The sequence below is a fragment of the Sinohyriopsis cumingii genome, chromosome 2, assembly GCF_028554795.1.
Source record: "Sinohyriopsis cumingii isolate HCF-2022 chromosome 2, ASM2855479v2, whole genome shotgun sequence".
Classification (NCBI taxonomy): domain Eukaryota; kingdom Metazoa; phylum Mollusca; class Bivalvia; order Unionida; family Unionidae; genus Sinohyriopsis; species Sinohyriopsis cumingii.
Genome location: NC_142962.1, coordinates 95172308 through 95191165, shown reverse-complemented (window position 1 = coordinate 95191165; position 18858 = coordinate 95172308). Strand labels below are relative to the sequence as shown.

The 18858-nt window shown below is 33.2% G+C and overlaps 1 protein-coding gene across 1 annotated transcript in view; it reads right to left on the bottom strand.

The window, feature by feature from the left end:
* LOC149805412 (2-oxoadipate dehydrogenase complex component E1-like) overlaps positions 1–18858 on the bottom strand; it is an 82031-nt gene that overhangs the window by 14653 nt on the left and 48520 nt on the right. Inside the window, exons 16-20 of the mRNA XM_089949968.1 lie at positions 12260–12399; positions 8056–8212; positions 3760–3860; positions 3080–3181; positions 228–473 (exon numbers count right to left, since the gene is read on the bottom strand). Coding sequence (XP_089806094.1) covers positions 228–473; positions 3080–3181; positions 3760–3860; positions 8056–8212; positions 12260–12399 — 746 coding nt within the window. The remainder of the gene's footprint in view (positions 1–227; positions 474–3079; positions 3182–3759; positions 3861–8055; positions 8213–12259; positions 12400–18858) is intronic.

Sequence of the window (18858 nt, the reverse complement as noted above, 5' to 3'; positions counted from 1 at the left end):
GTTAAACCCATACAAATATATTTTAGTGGCATTATGAAAGTCAACTGCTACATTAAACCCATACAAATATATTTTAGTGGCATTCAGAAAGTCCACTGCTACATTAAACCCATACAAATATATTTTAGTGGCATTCAGAAAGTCAACTGCTACAATAACCCATACTTGGATTCTACAACACAAGATTCATATTGCATCTGTGATTAAAGCATTAAAATCATCCTCACCTCCAGCCTTATAAATGCCAAATGGTCTGCTTTCAGGTTTTCTCTTTCTTTCTGCAGCGCATAGTAGTGTTTGCCTGAGACAAATATGACTCGCTTGACTTTTTCATTATGAGCCAAGGGGTCACCTAGTACAGGGTGGAAATACGTCCCAGGGGCCATCTCTGCAAGGGTTGACACAGCTGCTGGGAGTCTTAAAAGGACCTTTGGAGCCACCACAATCAGTGGTTTTCTGAAGTTTCTCACCATCTGTGATAGAAGTGATAGGTTTGAGACAAGTTTGGTAACATGAATAAAGCAAATTGATAATGTTAGTTAATGTGTAAATATATTGCCAATGTTACAGAAGAAACAAAAGAGGAGTATAAAACAATTATTCTACATCTCTAATAATATATCATAGCACTTCTGGACTCACCTGTTTCAGTCAATTATGTTTAGTGTCCAAAATTCTGTTTCTATATTGACATAAACTTTACTAAAGTAAGGTTTGTGTATTATGTTTAATCTATACCAGCTATAAAGCCAAAATATGTCCAGTGAAAAATGATATTATAATTGGAAATGTGAAATAAGGTGTTATGACATAATGATACAAAAAAATGAAATAGAAAGATAAAAAAGCACTAAAAGCAAAAGCTAAAGAAGAAAAAGAATTAAAAAGCTAATATCAATTGAATTCAATCATAAGTTAAACAATGTAAACTTACATTTCTTGTCATTTGATGAGATTAAGAAACAAAAGACAATTTATGCTCAGATTAATCAGTAAATTATAAAGCTTTTGCAGGACTCCAAATTCTTTCTTAACTCAAACATTTGTATTTATTATAATGTTCAATTCTACATCTCAATTGGGAGCTGTGAATCATTGGTATTACTAATGGTATTATTAATTAAATTTGCACAAACGTATTTTTGATGCAAATCCTCTTATGGAATTTCTTGACATGATTCCTTTTACAGAATTCTGAACTATTCTGACAGGGAATTTGAAGTGATTTAAGATTTTATGTCAAATCTCTTTTCACACAGACGGTGGAAGGTGAAATTGTTGGGTATACATATAATGCAAGTACTCATTGAAAATCTGAACGAGGAAACATGGATTTGAATGACTGTAAAAATCAACTGGCATTATTATAAAGGCATTCAGTGTTGGAAACAGCATTTTCCCCACATCTTGGGTATGGTGTTTGTCATGTTGGCAATTAGCAAGGATTGCTGTTTAATGCATGGAGTTATAATGGTTTCCAACTGCATATTTGATGACTTCAACAGAAAAATTTCTGAATCTGCAAAACGTTTTTTAAAAAATTGAAATGTGTTGCACAAGAGTAAATGTTCAGCCAGTTCTATAGTTTGAACCACAAAGTAATTAATACTTTAAAGTGGAAAACTTTAACATAAAACAAAACACTGCAAAAAAAACATAATTATGAACATATAATTTTCACAAATTCAGTGTGTAAACTTAAGTTGCAAAAATTTTACTCACATACTATGTAGCAGTATAATTATACATTATGCACACTCTCACTGAATAAGTCGTGAAAAACTGCATTAATGAGAAAACATTTATAAAATCCAGAAAAATGTAACAGCAGCAAAGTAGCATGATTTAATATATCTCTGTTTATTATTTATGGAGGTGTCATGAAAGTGATATCACATGACAATGTGGAAAAGTCAGATTTAATTTTTAATTACATTAATACAAACCGTATTCATTTGCCTATGTTGTACACACAAATGGAAAATGGCTTAAACCCAGGTATGGAAATCATAAAGCTCTTCAGCCTGAGATTTTGTTTTGACCAATTACAGATAGATATTTTTGAGAGCTTATTTCTGAATGGCTCATGATGGAAACTCAGAGTTTTATGACCTCTACATCAGATATGCTGGTACATAATGTATTGGCAGATCTGGGTTACAATACAAGAAATCGCAAGTATTTGTTGTTGTTGTGTGGTTTAATGCCATTTTTCACCACACGATAGGCTATACATGGCAGCCAGTATTAATGGTGGAGGAAGAACCCGGGAAAACCTGGAAAAAACCACCAACCCACGAGAAGTTACTGGCAAGCTTTGTCACATACCCAGACTCGAACCCATACAAACAGAGGTGAGATGGCAGTGATCAGTAACGGAAAGCACTTTAGACCTCTTGGCCACTTGGGGCCCCTGAAATCACAAGTAGAATGAACAGCAAAGACCCTGATTTTCCACTGCATCATATGACAGCAGATCTAGACCTGTGCTTTTTGCATGAAATCTCGTGTAGAATGAAAAACAAAGACTTTCTTGCACATTGTTTGATGGCATATCTGACCCTATGCATCTGCATGAAACTGCAAGTAGAATGAACAGCAAAGACCCTGGTTTTTTTTACTACATCATGTGACAACACATCTGGGTGTATAATATCTGCACCAAGCAGAATGATGAGCTAAGACCCTGAATTTCCACCGCATCACATAGCAACACATTTGGGTCTATACTATTTGCACAATATTAAGCAGAATGATGAAGACCCTGATTTTCCTGCATGTCATACTATAATAAATCTGGGTCTATGCTGTTTACATGAAATCACAAGCAGAATGAACAGAAAAGGCCCTGATTTTCCACTGCATCACATTGCAATGCATTTGGGTCTAAGCTACTTGCATGATATCAAGCAGAATGAAGAGGAAAGACCCCTATTTCCACTGCATCATATGACAGCACATCTGGGTCAATGCCATTAATATAGAAATACCCTGATCTGCATCACATCTGGGTCTATGCTGATCATTAAGATAATGCAGCAATTCATCTTTTCACATGAAGAGACACGAGTCGACCTACCTGCCTACGTAAAAGATGAAAATACTGCGCAGGTGTTGTTGGATTGACAACTTGCATATTGACATCATCACCATCAACTCTATCTTCTTTGCTATCACAGCACTACAATATACAAAGCGATTATTAATTTGTTTTCAAATTTATGTTCATGCATAATTTTAAGTTCTAATTACTCACATTTAATGAGATGTTTTGAGTCATTATAAAGGTACTTTTAAAATAGTTATAAATGCCATCTATAATAATAATAATAATAATAATAATAAAGTATAACTCCAATAGCCATATGTAAATCATCTAGACTCTTTGTTTATATAAACTTACACCCCGTCTCTCTGAAATGTATACTCCCAGTTGATAAACAAAGGTTAAAATAAACCCACTGACAAAATATCACTTTATTCTTGAAAATCTGGATATTGGTCTTGAGAAATCTGATTATTCGACTATACTCTTTCATAAAATTTTTATATTTTGAAAAATTGTACTAGTGAAATATCACTTTATGATGTAACATTTGCTTTAAGTCAGGGATACTATGTGTTTTACAATTGTTTTCCATTCTTTTTGATTGATGTCAAAGTTTTTCTCACAACGATTTGTAAAATATTGGAATTATTTAGCCTATTACATAAATTTGACATGAGCACTCATTTAAGATCCACTATATAACATATTACTTGTAGAAATCTCTCCATTCTGCAAGAGGAATGTTCAGGACCTGCACCATCCATCCCATGAGGAAGCAACATCACTAGTCCGCTCTGAAGAAGCCATTTCACTGTAACAGAAAGTGGAATAGTTATTTAACCCTACTAATTAGGAACTGTTTTAGAGGTCTCACCTGAAATAGGATAAAATAAATTATTATATCTATGCAATTTCAAGCAAAACATATGCTGAATGACAGTCATATCCACATTTACAGGTTTAGAGGTATTCTTTCCTATTGTCTATTTCATCTGCATTCATGGGGAGAAGTGAACACTGACAGGGTTTTTCACTTGCTGTTAATTTGCCATTTGTCCCCATTTTTTGACAGAGGTCAAATTTATGGCATTTTACTTAAAGTATACTTTTTGTAAAATGTTTTGTAAACTAAATGGGACTTTTGTAAAGCAAAAGCACCTCTCTCTCCCACCCCATAAAGACAATTAATGTAATTCTGTTACAGAAGAAAAGGAAAACTATATCAAAGTGAGTGAAAGGAAATTTTTCATTCATGTGATGATGAATGTCCCTGATATGTAAGGTCTAAAAGGAACATTTTGTTCCAGGAAGGGAAAGTCATTATGTAACAAAGATATTTCTAAAGTCATTGGAACAAGCCTGACTGAAGTTGGGTTTCAATTACCTTAAACAGATTTCTAATAATTCACAAAGTGCAAAGGACTGGATATTCACTTGTGATTATTATATTTTGAAAGTCATTTGTAATGATAAAATGATACTATATTTTGCTACTGGCAAGTATCCAGAGAAACCGGTCTACAAAATACACACAAAGGGGCAATTAAATTTGTCTTTAACAGACAGGTGTAGCTTATATAGAGGTTTAAAAAGCTCACAGATGCATGAGAAATGACACAGGAATGTCTTTTACAGGTTAGGTGGCCTTTATACTGAGGTGTCTGGTAAGCAGCCTACCCACAAAGAAGAATCAAAACATCTTAATTATATGCTAAGCAATCATTCCTCACCCACCCATAATGCATAAACCCTCACTGTATAGACAAACAAGGACATAAAAATCTCATTTAGATTTGTGTTTATAAAACATAACATATCAAAATGATCAAAGTCAAAAAGTACAGAAAAGTTGTGAAAAATTGCTATAATGACATGAAAATCTAATGAAATAATCAATACAGGCTTACAAACAAAGCTATAAAATATCACTTGTCTAATACATGTGGTCTTTTGCTACAATTTGCTAATAAGAAATTTGTCATAAAAATCCCAAATACATGTAGTAAATAATTTTGCAAAACAGAAGTGAAAAATAAGGTTATCTGCCCTCCTAGGTGGCAGTCAGGCAGTGTGATCTCCACTTGTTACAGGGACTGGCACCAAATCTTATGAATATCTCTGTAACTACTTAAGTGGAAGGCATGCGTTCTATATGGATGTTACTTTGTGGTGGCTACAATGGTTTATGTGTATGTTACGACTCAGTAAGTTTTGCAAAGATACCTATTTTACTATAAAAAAATTGTTTCTTCTTTGAATACGTTACCCAATCATAATACCTTCAGAGAATAAGTAAGAGGTGGAAGAAGGTACCTAGCCTTACCAAGGAGATGCCATCTCTGGTCCCCTATGGTATGTGAGACAGCTTTCTGATAATCCAACTGGAGAAGATTCCATCTGTCAGGAAGTGGCTACAAAAAGGGAAAATTTTCCCTCCCACAAATCTAGCATAAGCTGTGAAGCCAGATCTTATGAAGCTGACAAGCTACCTGGAAAGGTGACCTGTTGTGCCACGGATATAGGTCCCACCAGATGAAGTTGAGCCCTTTGGGATGAAATATCTCATAGATAAAAGCCCAAGAATGTCGACTCCAATGTCATCTAGAGAACAGTCTGATCAAATGCCATGCTTGTGGCAAATGCTCTAACCTTCTCAACCAAAATGCATAACAAATTCATTTGAGCTGGGGTTATTTCTTGATATGCAGACTGAATAACCCATTTAATCCATGATGAAAAAGTCTGTGCTGATGTATCTTCCAGTTCCTGTTTAAGAGGTAAAAATAAGTGTGATCTCCCTCGATGCAACATATCTGTCTTTTTAGGATACCACTTCAAAGCTCATGCTGGATCTAGTAGGTGGTCCTGAGCTGAGGTTTCCAGAGTAGACAGTGATTTCATTTGATATAAACTTTTCAACATTCTAGGTATCATTTTCAAGTCAAATTTGTTTTGTTTATAACAAGCTATCACCTATCTTTAGGAGTCTGACCTTTAATTAGCTGAAAGCCTGTAAATGTCAACAATTTTTCTTCCTTTTCTATCATGTCAGACTGCATTATGCTTGCCCCAGGTCAGCAGCTTTTTTAAGGTTGTACAGCTTCATGGAGACATTTTTATGCCAAAGCAAAGATGCTAACTGATATTTCTCTAGGTATGTAATTATTTTTCGTATGATAAATATTGATAACTTGAATTTGAAAGAAGTATTTCAAGTGTCTCTGTTGAGTTAAACTACCATTGATACAATGCATGTTGCTGTAATCTATTCATAAAACTCATAGTATTGATGCAACAGCTGAAAGATCATAATTAATTGGGATCATAACCTTCCCAACATTTTGCTCAATCAGAAACCCTCCCTTGAGAAGTGTCCTGGGACTGTTCCCTATAAATGGATGTTTGACTGAAATGGATTACAGTGAAACCACTACAACATATTCTGATATAACACAAATTCAGATTTAACATAATCGTGGTGTGCCTCCTGAAAAATTACAATAATTTCACCAATTTCAAGAATTACAACTTTTAGTGCCAAATATAAACAATTTTTGATTCATAACTTGCTGTATTTTTGAAGAAAAAAAAATGTCTTATCACTGTACCTTTCTTTACATGAATGAAGATGCAAACAGTTTCTATTTGTGCATGTTCATCTGATTGTGACTAACGCTAATTTATTTTTTGAAAGACATCATCTCTTCAAATGCTAACAAATGTTTGCTCAGTCAACCAGCAAACACAACCAAGCACCAATCAATGCAATTGTCAAAAGAGGTTTCCCACCCAATTTATAAATCAATTAATTTACCTAATTAATTGCTAATTATCAATTAATACACAAAGCAAGTTCATATTACACCCATAAAGGAACTACTTTTTACTGTAAACAAATCATGTAGACTCATGTAGTAGGCCCTTTACATTTTGTTGATTAAATTGTTTCTGAATGAATTAAAACAGTTGTTTCGTGGATTGCCACATACCAGCTGCTTTGCTACATTCCGTGTTAACTTTCTGATACAATGTTTCAGCTTTAGTTGAGCGATAGACACCAGATTTCATAAAATTGCTGGGTACCTACAAATAACATGCAAGTGACAAGGTATAAACTGTCTCCTTTAGTTGGTAATAAGCATGGCCAAAAATATAATTTCCTCAAAATGCACTTTCTTAGTTCGGCAAATCTGAATTACATGAGCCATGTCATGGGTTCTCAAGCTTGATTACACATTTCGAAATTGTACTGTAATTCTGACTATATTACAAGTGCAATTACATCCTCCTTATTGCACTCAAAATGAAAGAAAAAAATAAATTCCATAGCATCTTTTTGATAATTGCAATTGAAAGACTTCATATTTTTCCCACATTATGATTTCAAATTTTCAATGACAGAACAAAAAGACACTTGCAAATGTCAAAATGCTTCTCCCTCGCTGCTTCAATCCAATGTATTTCATGTAAAATTTGAACCGATGAATCCAGTCCATAATAAATTTTTTTCGTAAAATTGACCAAAATACCAAAATCTATTCATTCCAGATCAAATAGAAAAGTTTTTGCAATGCACATTCATTTATAATATGCCTCCAAATTTCATTTTTAAGTAGATTAAAACGGCAATTTCTTTTGAAAGTTATATCTAATGCACGACTAAGTTCAAATTTATCTGGGTGGAGTAATGTGTGCAGTAATAATGTTGTTGTGTAATGATGAATCTGTGCTTGTGTATTAAGTTTGGAATATGGCATACATTCAGTTACTTTGTTTCCTGTAGTGTATTTTCTTTATATAATTAAGCCTTAGGTAGAATAAGAAAAATGACCATATAATAAAAAGGTTACTGCATTTGTATGGGAAAATATGAACTCGTTTTGTCGGATGGAATACTGCACTCTCAATTATGTGTAGCATTCCATCCGAAAAACTCGTTCATATTTTCCCCTACAAATGCAGTAACCTATAATTACAGAAAACTAGACTTAATTTCATATGCCTACTTTCACCACTAGAGACATATGTGTCAATAATAGGCTGAGCTCCATTGAAGAAGTCCCCAAACTGGGCCTCCCAGAGTACTAGAGTGTTGGGGTGGTCAATACTCATCCCATACTCAAACCCAAGCACAGCCTCTTCTGAAAGGACACTGTTAGCCACCTGCAAAATAAAGTAATGAAATAATCTGTATTCCTTACATCAGCATAGAAATGAAGAGCAGATCACATTTATTTTAATGTAGTGTTCGTGCCTGATGAAAATCTCCAACTGAAACAATTGAAATAAATTTTACACATGTGATGTTGTTGTTGTTGTTGTAGGGTTTAACACCATTTTTCAGCACAACATAGGCTATACATGGCAGCCAGTATTAATGGTGGATTAAGAACCTGGGAAAACCCCGGAAAGAACCACATGTGTCAATTTAAGATATCAAGATCTGCTTAAAAGCCAATTAACTTAAGATATATTTCTCTCTATTACGACCCTACCCATGACTTGAGAAAATATTCTGTTTATGCTGGTTCTCTGGACATTCTACAGGGAAAATACTGTATGTACATGGATATTATAAATCAGCAAAACTGAATCAGTAGGCTTACATTCATTGTTTTCAATATAAATTTCCTTAGCATTAATACTGGTTGATGTTAAAAGAGGAGTTTATAAGAAGATAATGGAAATGGAGAACAAAAGGTATATAACCTATTAGCTGTAAAGAATTAAAAAGCAAAAAGCTCAATTTAAAATTTAATAGTGGCCTAGTGTAGGCCAGGGAATTTCTTCCTGATGTTTTCAAGAATCACCCCTTAGTCCATATCTTCATCAATAAGAATCATTTGTTAACTGGACTTAGTATGAGTGCATAGCACAAGAAATCTAGTGCAATCAAGAAAGATGAGGAAGAAATAAAGAAAAGAAGAATAAATAAGCTTAGAAATGGTGAAGAAAAAAAAACTTAAAAAGAGGAAAACCCCAAAGTACTGTAAACATTACATTATACACCTGCCTAATCTCGAACAGTTCTCTTTGTAGGCATTAGTAGAGCATCAATGACTCTGGGATTTAATGAAAGGTTTAAATGACCCTGACTTTGGTCAAGGTATTAAGACTTGAACTAAAATTACTATTCAGAAACCATTCTATTCTTAGTAAAGTTACAAAAAAACATGACCATTGACCTTATGACCCTAAAATATATTGGTTTCTTTGTTACTATTAATGGTGGCAATCTATGGTTTTGTATTTTACATAGGGTTAGAATTTTAAAGAAAATAATTTCCCTGGCTTTCATCACTAGTTATACTGGCTATTTAAAAAAGACCTTGTATATCTTAGGCATAGTTCAAAGAACCTTTAATTCCCTTTATTTTGGTGTTTGATTGGTAGGTGTAATATGTTTTATAGAGTATACAGCTTGGCCTTACCCAGATGTGCACCTTTCAAAAAAAAAGTGCTAGCTCCATTTGGTTATTTTCACTTCCTGAACTTCAGAGGTAAATTGTATAAAAAAGAACCGATAACCTTTTGTACATTTTATATATTTAGTAATTCATTCATTGCACTTTCAGATGCTGGTACTGTCTATTCTGGCAAAATTCATTTCCCCTATTTTAATAGCTGCTATGGATAGTGTACTTTAGACAAATTCAGGCTGATTCTTTGAGCACAAGGGAGCAGTCATTTGAGTTAGCAGTGTGCTTAGATCATTTACATTTTCCAAAAGTACAATATCCAAAGAAATGTAAGCCACATTACATTAAAGTAGCATTCTCTTCACTGTGCATGTTTCAAATGCAAACAACTTCACCTTACATACGTCACTCTCTGAAAAGTACATAATAACTGCTGAGCACCCCCAATGCAAGCCATCATGAAGGTTTGGTCAAAAAGCTTACTCTACAGCAATATTCTACAAAATCCATTTTTCTTCGAGCCACAATGACCTTGACATTTGACCACCCAAATCAATAGCCTTTTTAAGTACTTTAAATGCAAGCCCTCAACAAATGTTGATCAAAGTACATGATCTAGAACTATAGTTACTACACCTCTCCCTCGATAACTCACGCACATCGGAGGTCCAAAAACATAGACCACACTATAAGAAAGAAAATGTAAAAATGTTATGACTTCTTTTTAAGGCTGATATTTTCTAATGTTGATGACAATTTCGCAGTCCTATCCACCATTTTTAATGATAAAACAAGCAATATATCAATGTTTCCGTTACCAATTTTGATCACGATTTTCTTCAAGTTCAACAAATAGGGATCAGATGTTTGGTATTTTCTGGTTTTAAAAAATGCGATCCATGCCTGACCCCACATTATATAAGCGGGTTCATAAGTTATCAGGGCACGAGTTATCGAGGGAGTGGTGTATGCTCAACTTTTTTTTTTGACCTTTTGACACCAAAGTCAATAGGCTGCTTTTTCATCTGTAGTGTAGGCCATATACAAATTCTGGTGAAGCTATATGATCAAGAATTTGTGTGCAGAAACAATTTTTCATCCAATTTCCCTGACCTTTGACCTCCAAATTAATAAGCATGCACCTTACTCTTTGTACAAGCCATCCACAAAAGTTTGTTCCAGGTCTGTGATGCATACGTATAGTTTTTGTTCATAAACATTTTTTTCTTCTTTCAGCCACATTGACCTTCACCCTTAACTTAAAAATTAATAGTTTCTTTTTCCTTACCCCAAATGCAAGGCATCCACAAAGTATCGGCCAGGTCTGTGATATGTAACTAATACCACGGTATGGAACCTATTTTCCTTCTTTCTGCCAAAATGTCCTTGTCATTTGATCCCATAGTTATACACAAATCCAAGGTAGTTACAAAGCTTGGTAATGGTGGGTGTTGGAGAACTCAAGTTATTAAGCAGAAATAAAATAGGGAACTGGCATAGATAGATGGAAGAACAGACAAATGTCATAGCATGTTAAGATGGAAAAAAGGTCTGCCTGTAATAAATGTGAATCTTTCTTCAAAATTATGGGATTTTATTTATTTTGACTCAATCACCACTTAGAATCTATCATCTCTATACTGTTTCATTATCTCATAATGAATTGCTGATACAATAACAAATCTGAGCAATCTTGGAAACAAAACATTAACACCAGAAAGCAATTAACTGACAGAAAACTTTTTGGTTCAAAGTGACATACATATCTTGTGGAAACCATTTCTCTAGTCGATAGAAAGCTTCTTGGTTCAAAGTGACACACATGACATCTTTTGTGGAAACCATGTCTCCAGTTAACAGGAAGCTTCTTGGTTCAAAGTAACACATATATCTTGTGGCATCCATGTCTCATGTTGACAAGAAGCTTCTTGATTCAAAGTGTCACACATATCATTTCGTGGCTACCATGTCTCCAGTTGACAAAATGCTTCTTGATTCAAAGTGTCACAAATATCATCTTGTGGCAACCATGTCTCCATTTGACAGGAAGCTTTTTGGTTCAAAGTGACACACATATCATCTTGTGGCAACCATGTCTCCAGATTAACTGACCAAAAGCTTGTTAGATCAAAATCTTGTGGCAACCATGTTTCATTCTCATTCTTTCTTTTCTGGCATTTTGTTTTAAGCTAAACAAAGCAGAAGAGGAAAAAGTAATTTGCTGGACATTGGTTTCAATCAAAATAAAGCCTCATTCAACAAATGTCTGTCCCACAAATAAGCAGAGCAAACATATCCCATTCAAAAACACATCCAAAAGCATTGTCAGCCATATTATGATGACAATTAAACTGCAGATGAACAAACAAAAACATTGATGGATAGAAGATATTGTGACAGCTATGTTATCTTATTTTGGACACACTATTTCTGCAAGCTTAAAATCAGCTTATTTTGGACATGCTATTTTTGCAAGCAAAAATGGAGCAGAACAGCAGAAACAAGAACACTAGATTCTGGTCAGAGTGAGTGAATGACGCCTACAATAAATTGTCTCAATACACAAATCTGAAGCAGAAAATATTGGTACCCAATCAGTATCTTCCCTTTCTAGGACTATTAAAGTGTCAAGGACTGAATGAGGTATCAATATGGACACAATGAGCAAGTGACAGCTCCAACATACAAGATATTCAAATGTTTCAATCATAAATCCATATACTAATACATGGAATGATGGACAGAAGCACAGAAATTGCCAAGAAAGTATTAGTTCAAAATATTGCTTTACTTCTAAAAATCCAGTCTGGGATGGGTCCATGTGGTTCAAAGGGACACACAACTCATCTGTTTCTTGATCCACCAACATGCAGTGACGATGACTGAAAGTTCCCCGTCCCACATCTTGGCCACTTATCCTTACATGGTAACCTGACAGTTTGTACAACACAGGATTAATATTTAAGTAATAATTCAAACTCCATTAGTTTATGAAGTTAATGAGAATTTCCGTTGGTTAGAAGTTAACTACATGATCAGGTTAAGTTGCATTTAATTCTGGTTAAATTGTACAGAGAACTACTTTTCTAAAAATACATATTTCTATAGATAAATTCATATGCACAATGAAAATAAACTCTGCAGGTGAAAGACAGGCACAGTGCATGCCTTCCAAACAAAACAAAAACGTAAAAAGGAATTTCTGAAAAAATGGAATCAATTGATTTTTAAAGAATAAAACAGCAAGTGATTGTAACTTTGTCTATATTCACTATTAATCTGGATTTTAAAAATGTTGCAAATATGCTAGGTCAAGTTCAGTTGTTTCCAGTATTCTCTATTATATTGCTGTCTGAAATTATTGAATTCACTGAATCAAAAAGAAAATGAATTACGAACAATACAACAGTTTACTGGCCTGTTAATTAATAATAATAATAATAATAATAATAATAATAATAATAATAATTTATTTAGTAATTTAGTCCACAAGCCCCAATCGCAAAATACAAGTAAATATTATGCATGCCATTGTGTAAAGAAGTTAAATATGGTGTTAGTGTAAAGAAGTTAAATATGGTGTTGGTGTAAAGAAGTTAAATATGGTGTTCATCATGAGTATACATACATAACGTCCAATAATCGATGCATTATTTATAAAGATGTTACTACCTCTAAGTATATTATTTGCACACTCATTTGAGTTATCATAGATTGTCCAAGACGAAAAGCTGTGTTGATATAGTAAGAATGATTTCTTATAATGAATATATATTACTATGGCTCATGAAAGATACACATTTTTTACAGACGGTCAGAGATCACAAACTTCATTAAAGTATTTCTTTCTTAAATGGTCATAACCTGGACAAAGTGAAACAAAAAGTATTTCATCGTCTACCTAATAAACATTGTTTTTTCTGGCATAATTCACAATACCTATTATTCCTCTAAACCCTGCTATGTCTTTTTTTTTAACGTTGCACTAAACACCTAAATGTAGCAAGTAACTCCCAACAAAATATGATAATTCACATGAGAGGTAATTTTTTCAGTTCTAATTTGGTTTTATACATGGTATAATACACATATTTATCTGAATTGTTAATATCACTTTGCGTTTTGGTATGTCAAATCCTATATTCTTTGCAAAAATAGTATTTAAAAAAATGTTTTTTTAATCTTAAACATCTTGTTTAGCCAGACATACGCAAAACCAAAGTGAAATGGCATCCTTTTAACTATAGTAGCCCAGGTGACATGGTTAGTTTCATAAAATCTTTCAACAATGAATAACACTGGTGTGGGTAGCATGTTGAAGGCATTCTTACAATCTTCAACCATTATTTAATACATCATAAAAATACGAGGTACGAACTGGGTTACTTCTGCACTCCCCTAACACAACTGCATCATTGATTGTTTTATGAATACCTAAATATTGTTTGCAAAACTTGTATTTTGCACAATTTCAGTTACTCCACTAAATTCGTATCCACAAATTTCTGACCTATAGCAAGCAACTGGTTTAATTACAGAATCAAATTATTTAAAACCATCCTCAACACAAAAACAGCCAAATCATTTTTGATAATTCAAAAATTCTTGCAGTTGCTGTCTTTACCTGAGCTGCTAGTACTTGTTTAGCTTTTGTCCAAAACAACTTTGGGAGTGAAAAGCAGACCCATGTATTTGTAATAAGGCACATATTCAATATGACTTTCTTTAAAAAACCATACTTCCTCTTGCTTGATATATCTCCATTTCTGAAAACAATGCTTTTAGTTCCATCATACCAGTTTTATCACAGAAATGTTCAAGAACATTTATTTGGTTCTGAGGTAGCTTTACTACTGCATCAGTGCAATTAGCAACATCATCAGTTTAAAGTATTGCAAAAATACTATCAATATCTACCAAGATAAATATACTTTTGTTGCAGTCAAGCTTCAGCTGTGTAATAAAATCATTCATAAAAAGTGAAAACATGATAGGGCACAAAACACAACCTTGTCTTGTACCAAATGTACCTTTAAGTAAGTAGCTAAACCTTTAAGTATTTGGACGCAGCTTTTCAGGTTACTATACAGTACGTATCAATTAAAATGTTAACTATTTGCCATTCATACTCTTGCATGTTAATGACGACAAAATAATTTATCATACTGTATTTTATCAAAAGCTTTTCTAAAATAAAAAAAATGGCATTAAAATCTACCTTTCTTTTAGAGATATATTTTTGAGCTAAAGTCTGAATAATAAACATATTTTTCATATATGGAGTATTTTTTTCTTCTCAACCCTGCTTGAGCTTTGCCTATCAGACCATTGTTTTCTGCCCATGAGAATATATGATTATTCGATAGTATCAATGAAGGATATTCCTCTGTAATTGTTTGGATCGCTCTTGTCACTCTACTTATATGTAGGATTGATAATATTCTTCTCCCACTGTTTAGAAAAATTGCCGGATTCAAAGATTTTGTTCAATAGAACATGAATTAATGGTAAGATCATTTCATTATTGCACTGATAAAAATGAGTAGGTATCATATCAGGTTTTTTAAAAAAAGTAGACTTCTCATAATTTCATCATCTGTAGTAGGAGTATTTAAGTCATCATCCTGTAAGTGAGGTAGTTCTTCACTAACAATACTGTTGGAGTCATCTATCGGACACAAGCTTCTTCAAATAAAGATTTCAAGTATTCATACCAGTTTTGTGTGGAGATACATTCCACTTCATTTTGAGAATAATGCATTTCCCATTTCAAAATATGCCATAATTGTCAAGGGGTTTCTTCTTGTTTGAGTTGATTCATTCACCTGGAATTTTGTGCTTATCTTTTCTTGAGTGTGATTATTGATTTTAAAGCTGATTTATGCTCTCTATATAACTTAAGGTCAGTTTCAGAATTTTAGAATCTAAAGCATTGTAACCAGTAGTTTTTATATTTTGTTTCAAGATAAATCATTCTTTATGTCTCCATAGGTTGTGCTAAACATTCGTACAAATGATTGCATACAGTCTTCAATAAGACGAAAATATTCCCATTTAGTAACGGTACAAGTATCATTATTAATTTTCTCTTCATTACAGTAAGTTTGACGATCAATAACATTCACTGTTTGGGAAATGTTACCATCATTTCTTGCATTCTGAGTTAGTCTAATTGAACGATATATTGAAAAATGTGTTGATTCTTCTAGAGTCCCAACTCCAAGGCTGGTGATATAGCAAAATAGTTCAGAAGATTACGAGTTAGGCATGTGAAATGACCATATTTATAATCAAAGAGTCTTCCAATCATAATATGAATATGAAAACTTCTACTTAAATTTATTAAGCATATGCCAAAACTGTTATAAAATTTACCGTCTTTTAAATGCCTGTGCTTGTTGATTTATTGAAACTTTAATAATTTTGCTGGCTACTTAATGTGCTCTTATCCGTCATTTTCATAAAGCATACACAACATGTGGACATAACAGTAAGAACAATTTGGATTTTAAATGTGTGTGTGTGATTTGGATTTTTAATGTAGCTTTAACAATTTTTCAGTCATATCATTACGATGTCAAAAGTGTGGCAGTTTACAGTGGTGTCTAGCACTGGGGCATCATGCTGCACACATGTAGCATGATGTCTCACCCAGTCACATTATCCTGACACCAGGATGACCAGTCCTAACACTAACCTCTTAATGCTGAGCACCAAGCGAGGCAGCCGTTAGTGTCATGTTTGTATGTCTTTGGTATGACTCAATCGGGGATCGAACCCACGACCTCCTACATCCGAGGTGGACACCCTAACTATTAGGCCACTGGAGCGGTTTGGATTTTAAATAATTAACGCCATTTCATATAAACATGAAAACTTTAATTAGTCTAAAATGAATAACAAAAAGTTTTTTGTACAATGAATGCATACAAAATTGCAATAAATGTTCAAAATGCATTCTTTCTTTTCTTGCTAAATGTCTTTATCTGCACTGTTTAAAAGTATTGAAAGAAAATATATATACAGTCTGTGGATACCGACCACATAAAAATAAATATTATACCACACATTTTCAGAACCTATCTGAAGTTGAAAAATTTAAAAGGACTTTACAAAATTTCACAGTTGCTATTGCTAAATGGGACATTAAAGTTTCACACAAAGAGTAGTTTTTCAAGATCAACAAAAACTTTTTTCCTCATTCAAACATGCATGCAATTAATCAATACCTGATACAAAATCATTCCATCACACTCAGATGCAGGGTCTTGTTATACCTCTGTATCCACTACATTACTTAAAGATTAGAATTCCATAGCTAATTAACACCTACCAATTCTAAAATTCTCAGAACTGTGCTGAATGCATGCCAAGTGTGGTAAATTCTGCAACAGATTCCTCTACAACACCATTCCAGGAATTAGCAAATATTCAAAAATGACCCAACTATTACTGCTCAAGTAATTTCTCCTGCATCCATACAAAATTTCCTACAAGCAATCTCACAAAATACAATGAACCTCTTGCACATGTTTCATCACAAACTCTACATGCCATTTCAATAACTGCACCTTCCAATTTAATTTGAACTAAAAATTTCATATCCTCAAGAAAGTTAATAAAAATTAAGTGCTCTATGTCACCTATTAAAATGCAACAAAAATGACAATATAAAACATCAGTTGCTTCTGGTTCTGATTGCATGCGTGAAGGCAGTTTCCAGACAGTAATTATAAAGAGATGCTGAATGTGCAATATAAATAGTTACACGTGCAAATAGAAAAACTGAAAATACATGAGTGTGTCATACAACCATTTTCTTCTTTAAATATGTGGTATCAGTGTAGAAAATAAATAGTCACATTGAAATACAAATAAAAAAGAGAGTGGTGGTTGATGATGAAAACTCATTGTGCAAGAAGTTAAGTTTTCATATGTGCAGTCTTAACAGCAAGCCTAAATGCTACAAAGACTAATTTTGTGTTTAATTTTAATATACTTTATAGCAGTCTTGTAATAAGAATTGCAAACACATCATAACCACCAGCCCCTATTTTATCTGCCCCCTTCTATTGGTCTATGTAGTTTCTACAGTGATGGCACATATGATTGGGGATGGGGATAGGTCGTAAACAATTTTCATTTCACCGACTACAAATCCTGGAATAATTTAATGGAATATATTAAGTGCCCTTTATCTTACAAATGTGTGCATTTGTGTGGACAAACCAAGTTAATTAATATATGCAGTTTCTACAGATTAATACATCTACATGTATGCTTAAGTTACAATAGCTGTTCATAAACATGAAAATAGGTTTTATAAACCAGAATTAGATTACTCACAAATCTGCACAGTGATGAATCTGCCATATCATTCTGAACCCGTCCATGAAAATACAATATCTTTGAGTCTTTTTTATGTCTAAAAGAACACGTCCTTGAATACTGAGCATAAAATCTGAATGCATATTTCCATTTAGATACAAATTTTAAGATCATGCTAGGCATGAGCTTGGATTGATTCTTTGACATTGATGTTATCTATAATGCTCTTGACAGAGAATCTGTTCTTTAAATAGCTATGCATCAGAAACCCTTATCTAGTGTAAAAAATGATACTAAATATTAAAATACAAATATTTTACTGTATATTGGTACAGGAATTGGCACCTAAAATTCTAGAATTTCAACAAAGTTCAAATTACAATTTTATAATACATCACCATATCATACTCCAGATGATTCGTCCAATTAGGACTGGTACTTCTTCCATTCAAGAGAGATTCCATTCCAATTCAGCATTGATGAAAACTTTTGTTTGATGCATGATTTAATCTATGCTTACGTAGGAAAGGACCATAAATGTGCAGCCTCTTTAATTTCATGCCCAATTCATCATTACCAGGAGTGGTGATCACATGATATTAAGTGACAAAGGCACATGCTTGACTTTAAATACAAAATCAAAATTTTGTTTTAACAAGACACATGCTTGATTTTAGGTTAAGCCATAAAATCATAATGTGGTTTTAACAAGACACATGCTTGACTTTAGGTTAAATAAAAAATCAAAATATGGTTTAAAAATCAAATGCCTGACTGACTTTAGGTTAAATAAAGTTAAAATGTGGTTTTAACAAAACACATGCTAGACTTAAGTTAAATAAAAAATCAAAATGTGACTTTAGGTGGAAAAAAAGTCAAAATGTGGTTTAAAAAAATTTTCAGTCTTTATTTTATTAATTATGCAGAATGGAGAAGAGACCAGTGATGATAAACATGTAAAATACAACAGATAAGAGTGATGATAAACATGTAAAATACAACAGATAAGAGTGATGATAAACATGTAAAATACAACAGATAAGAGTGATGATAAACATGTAA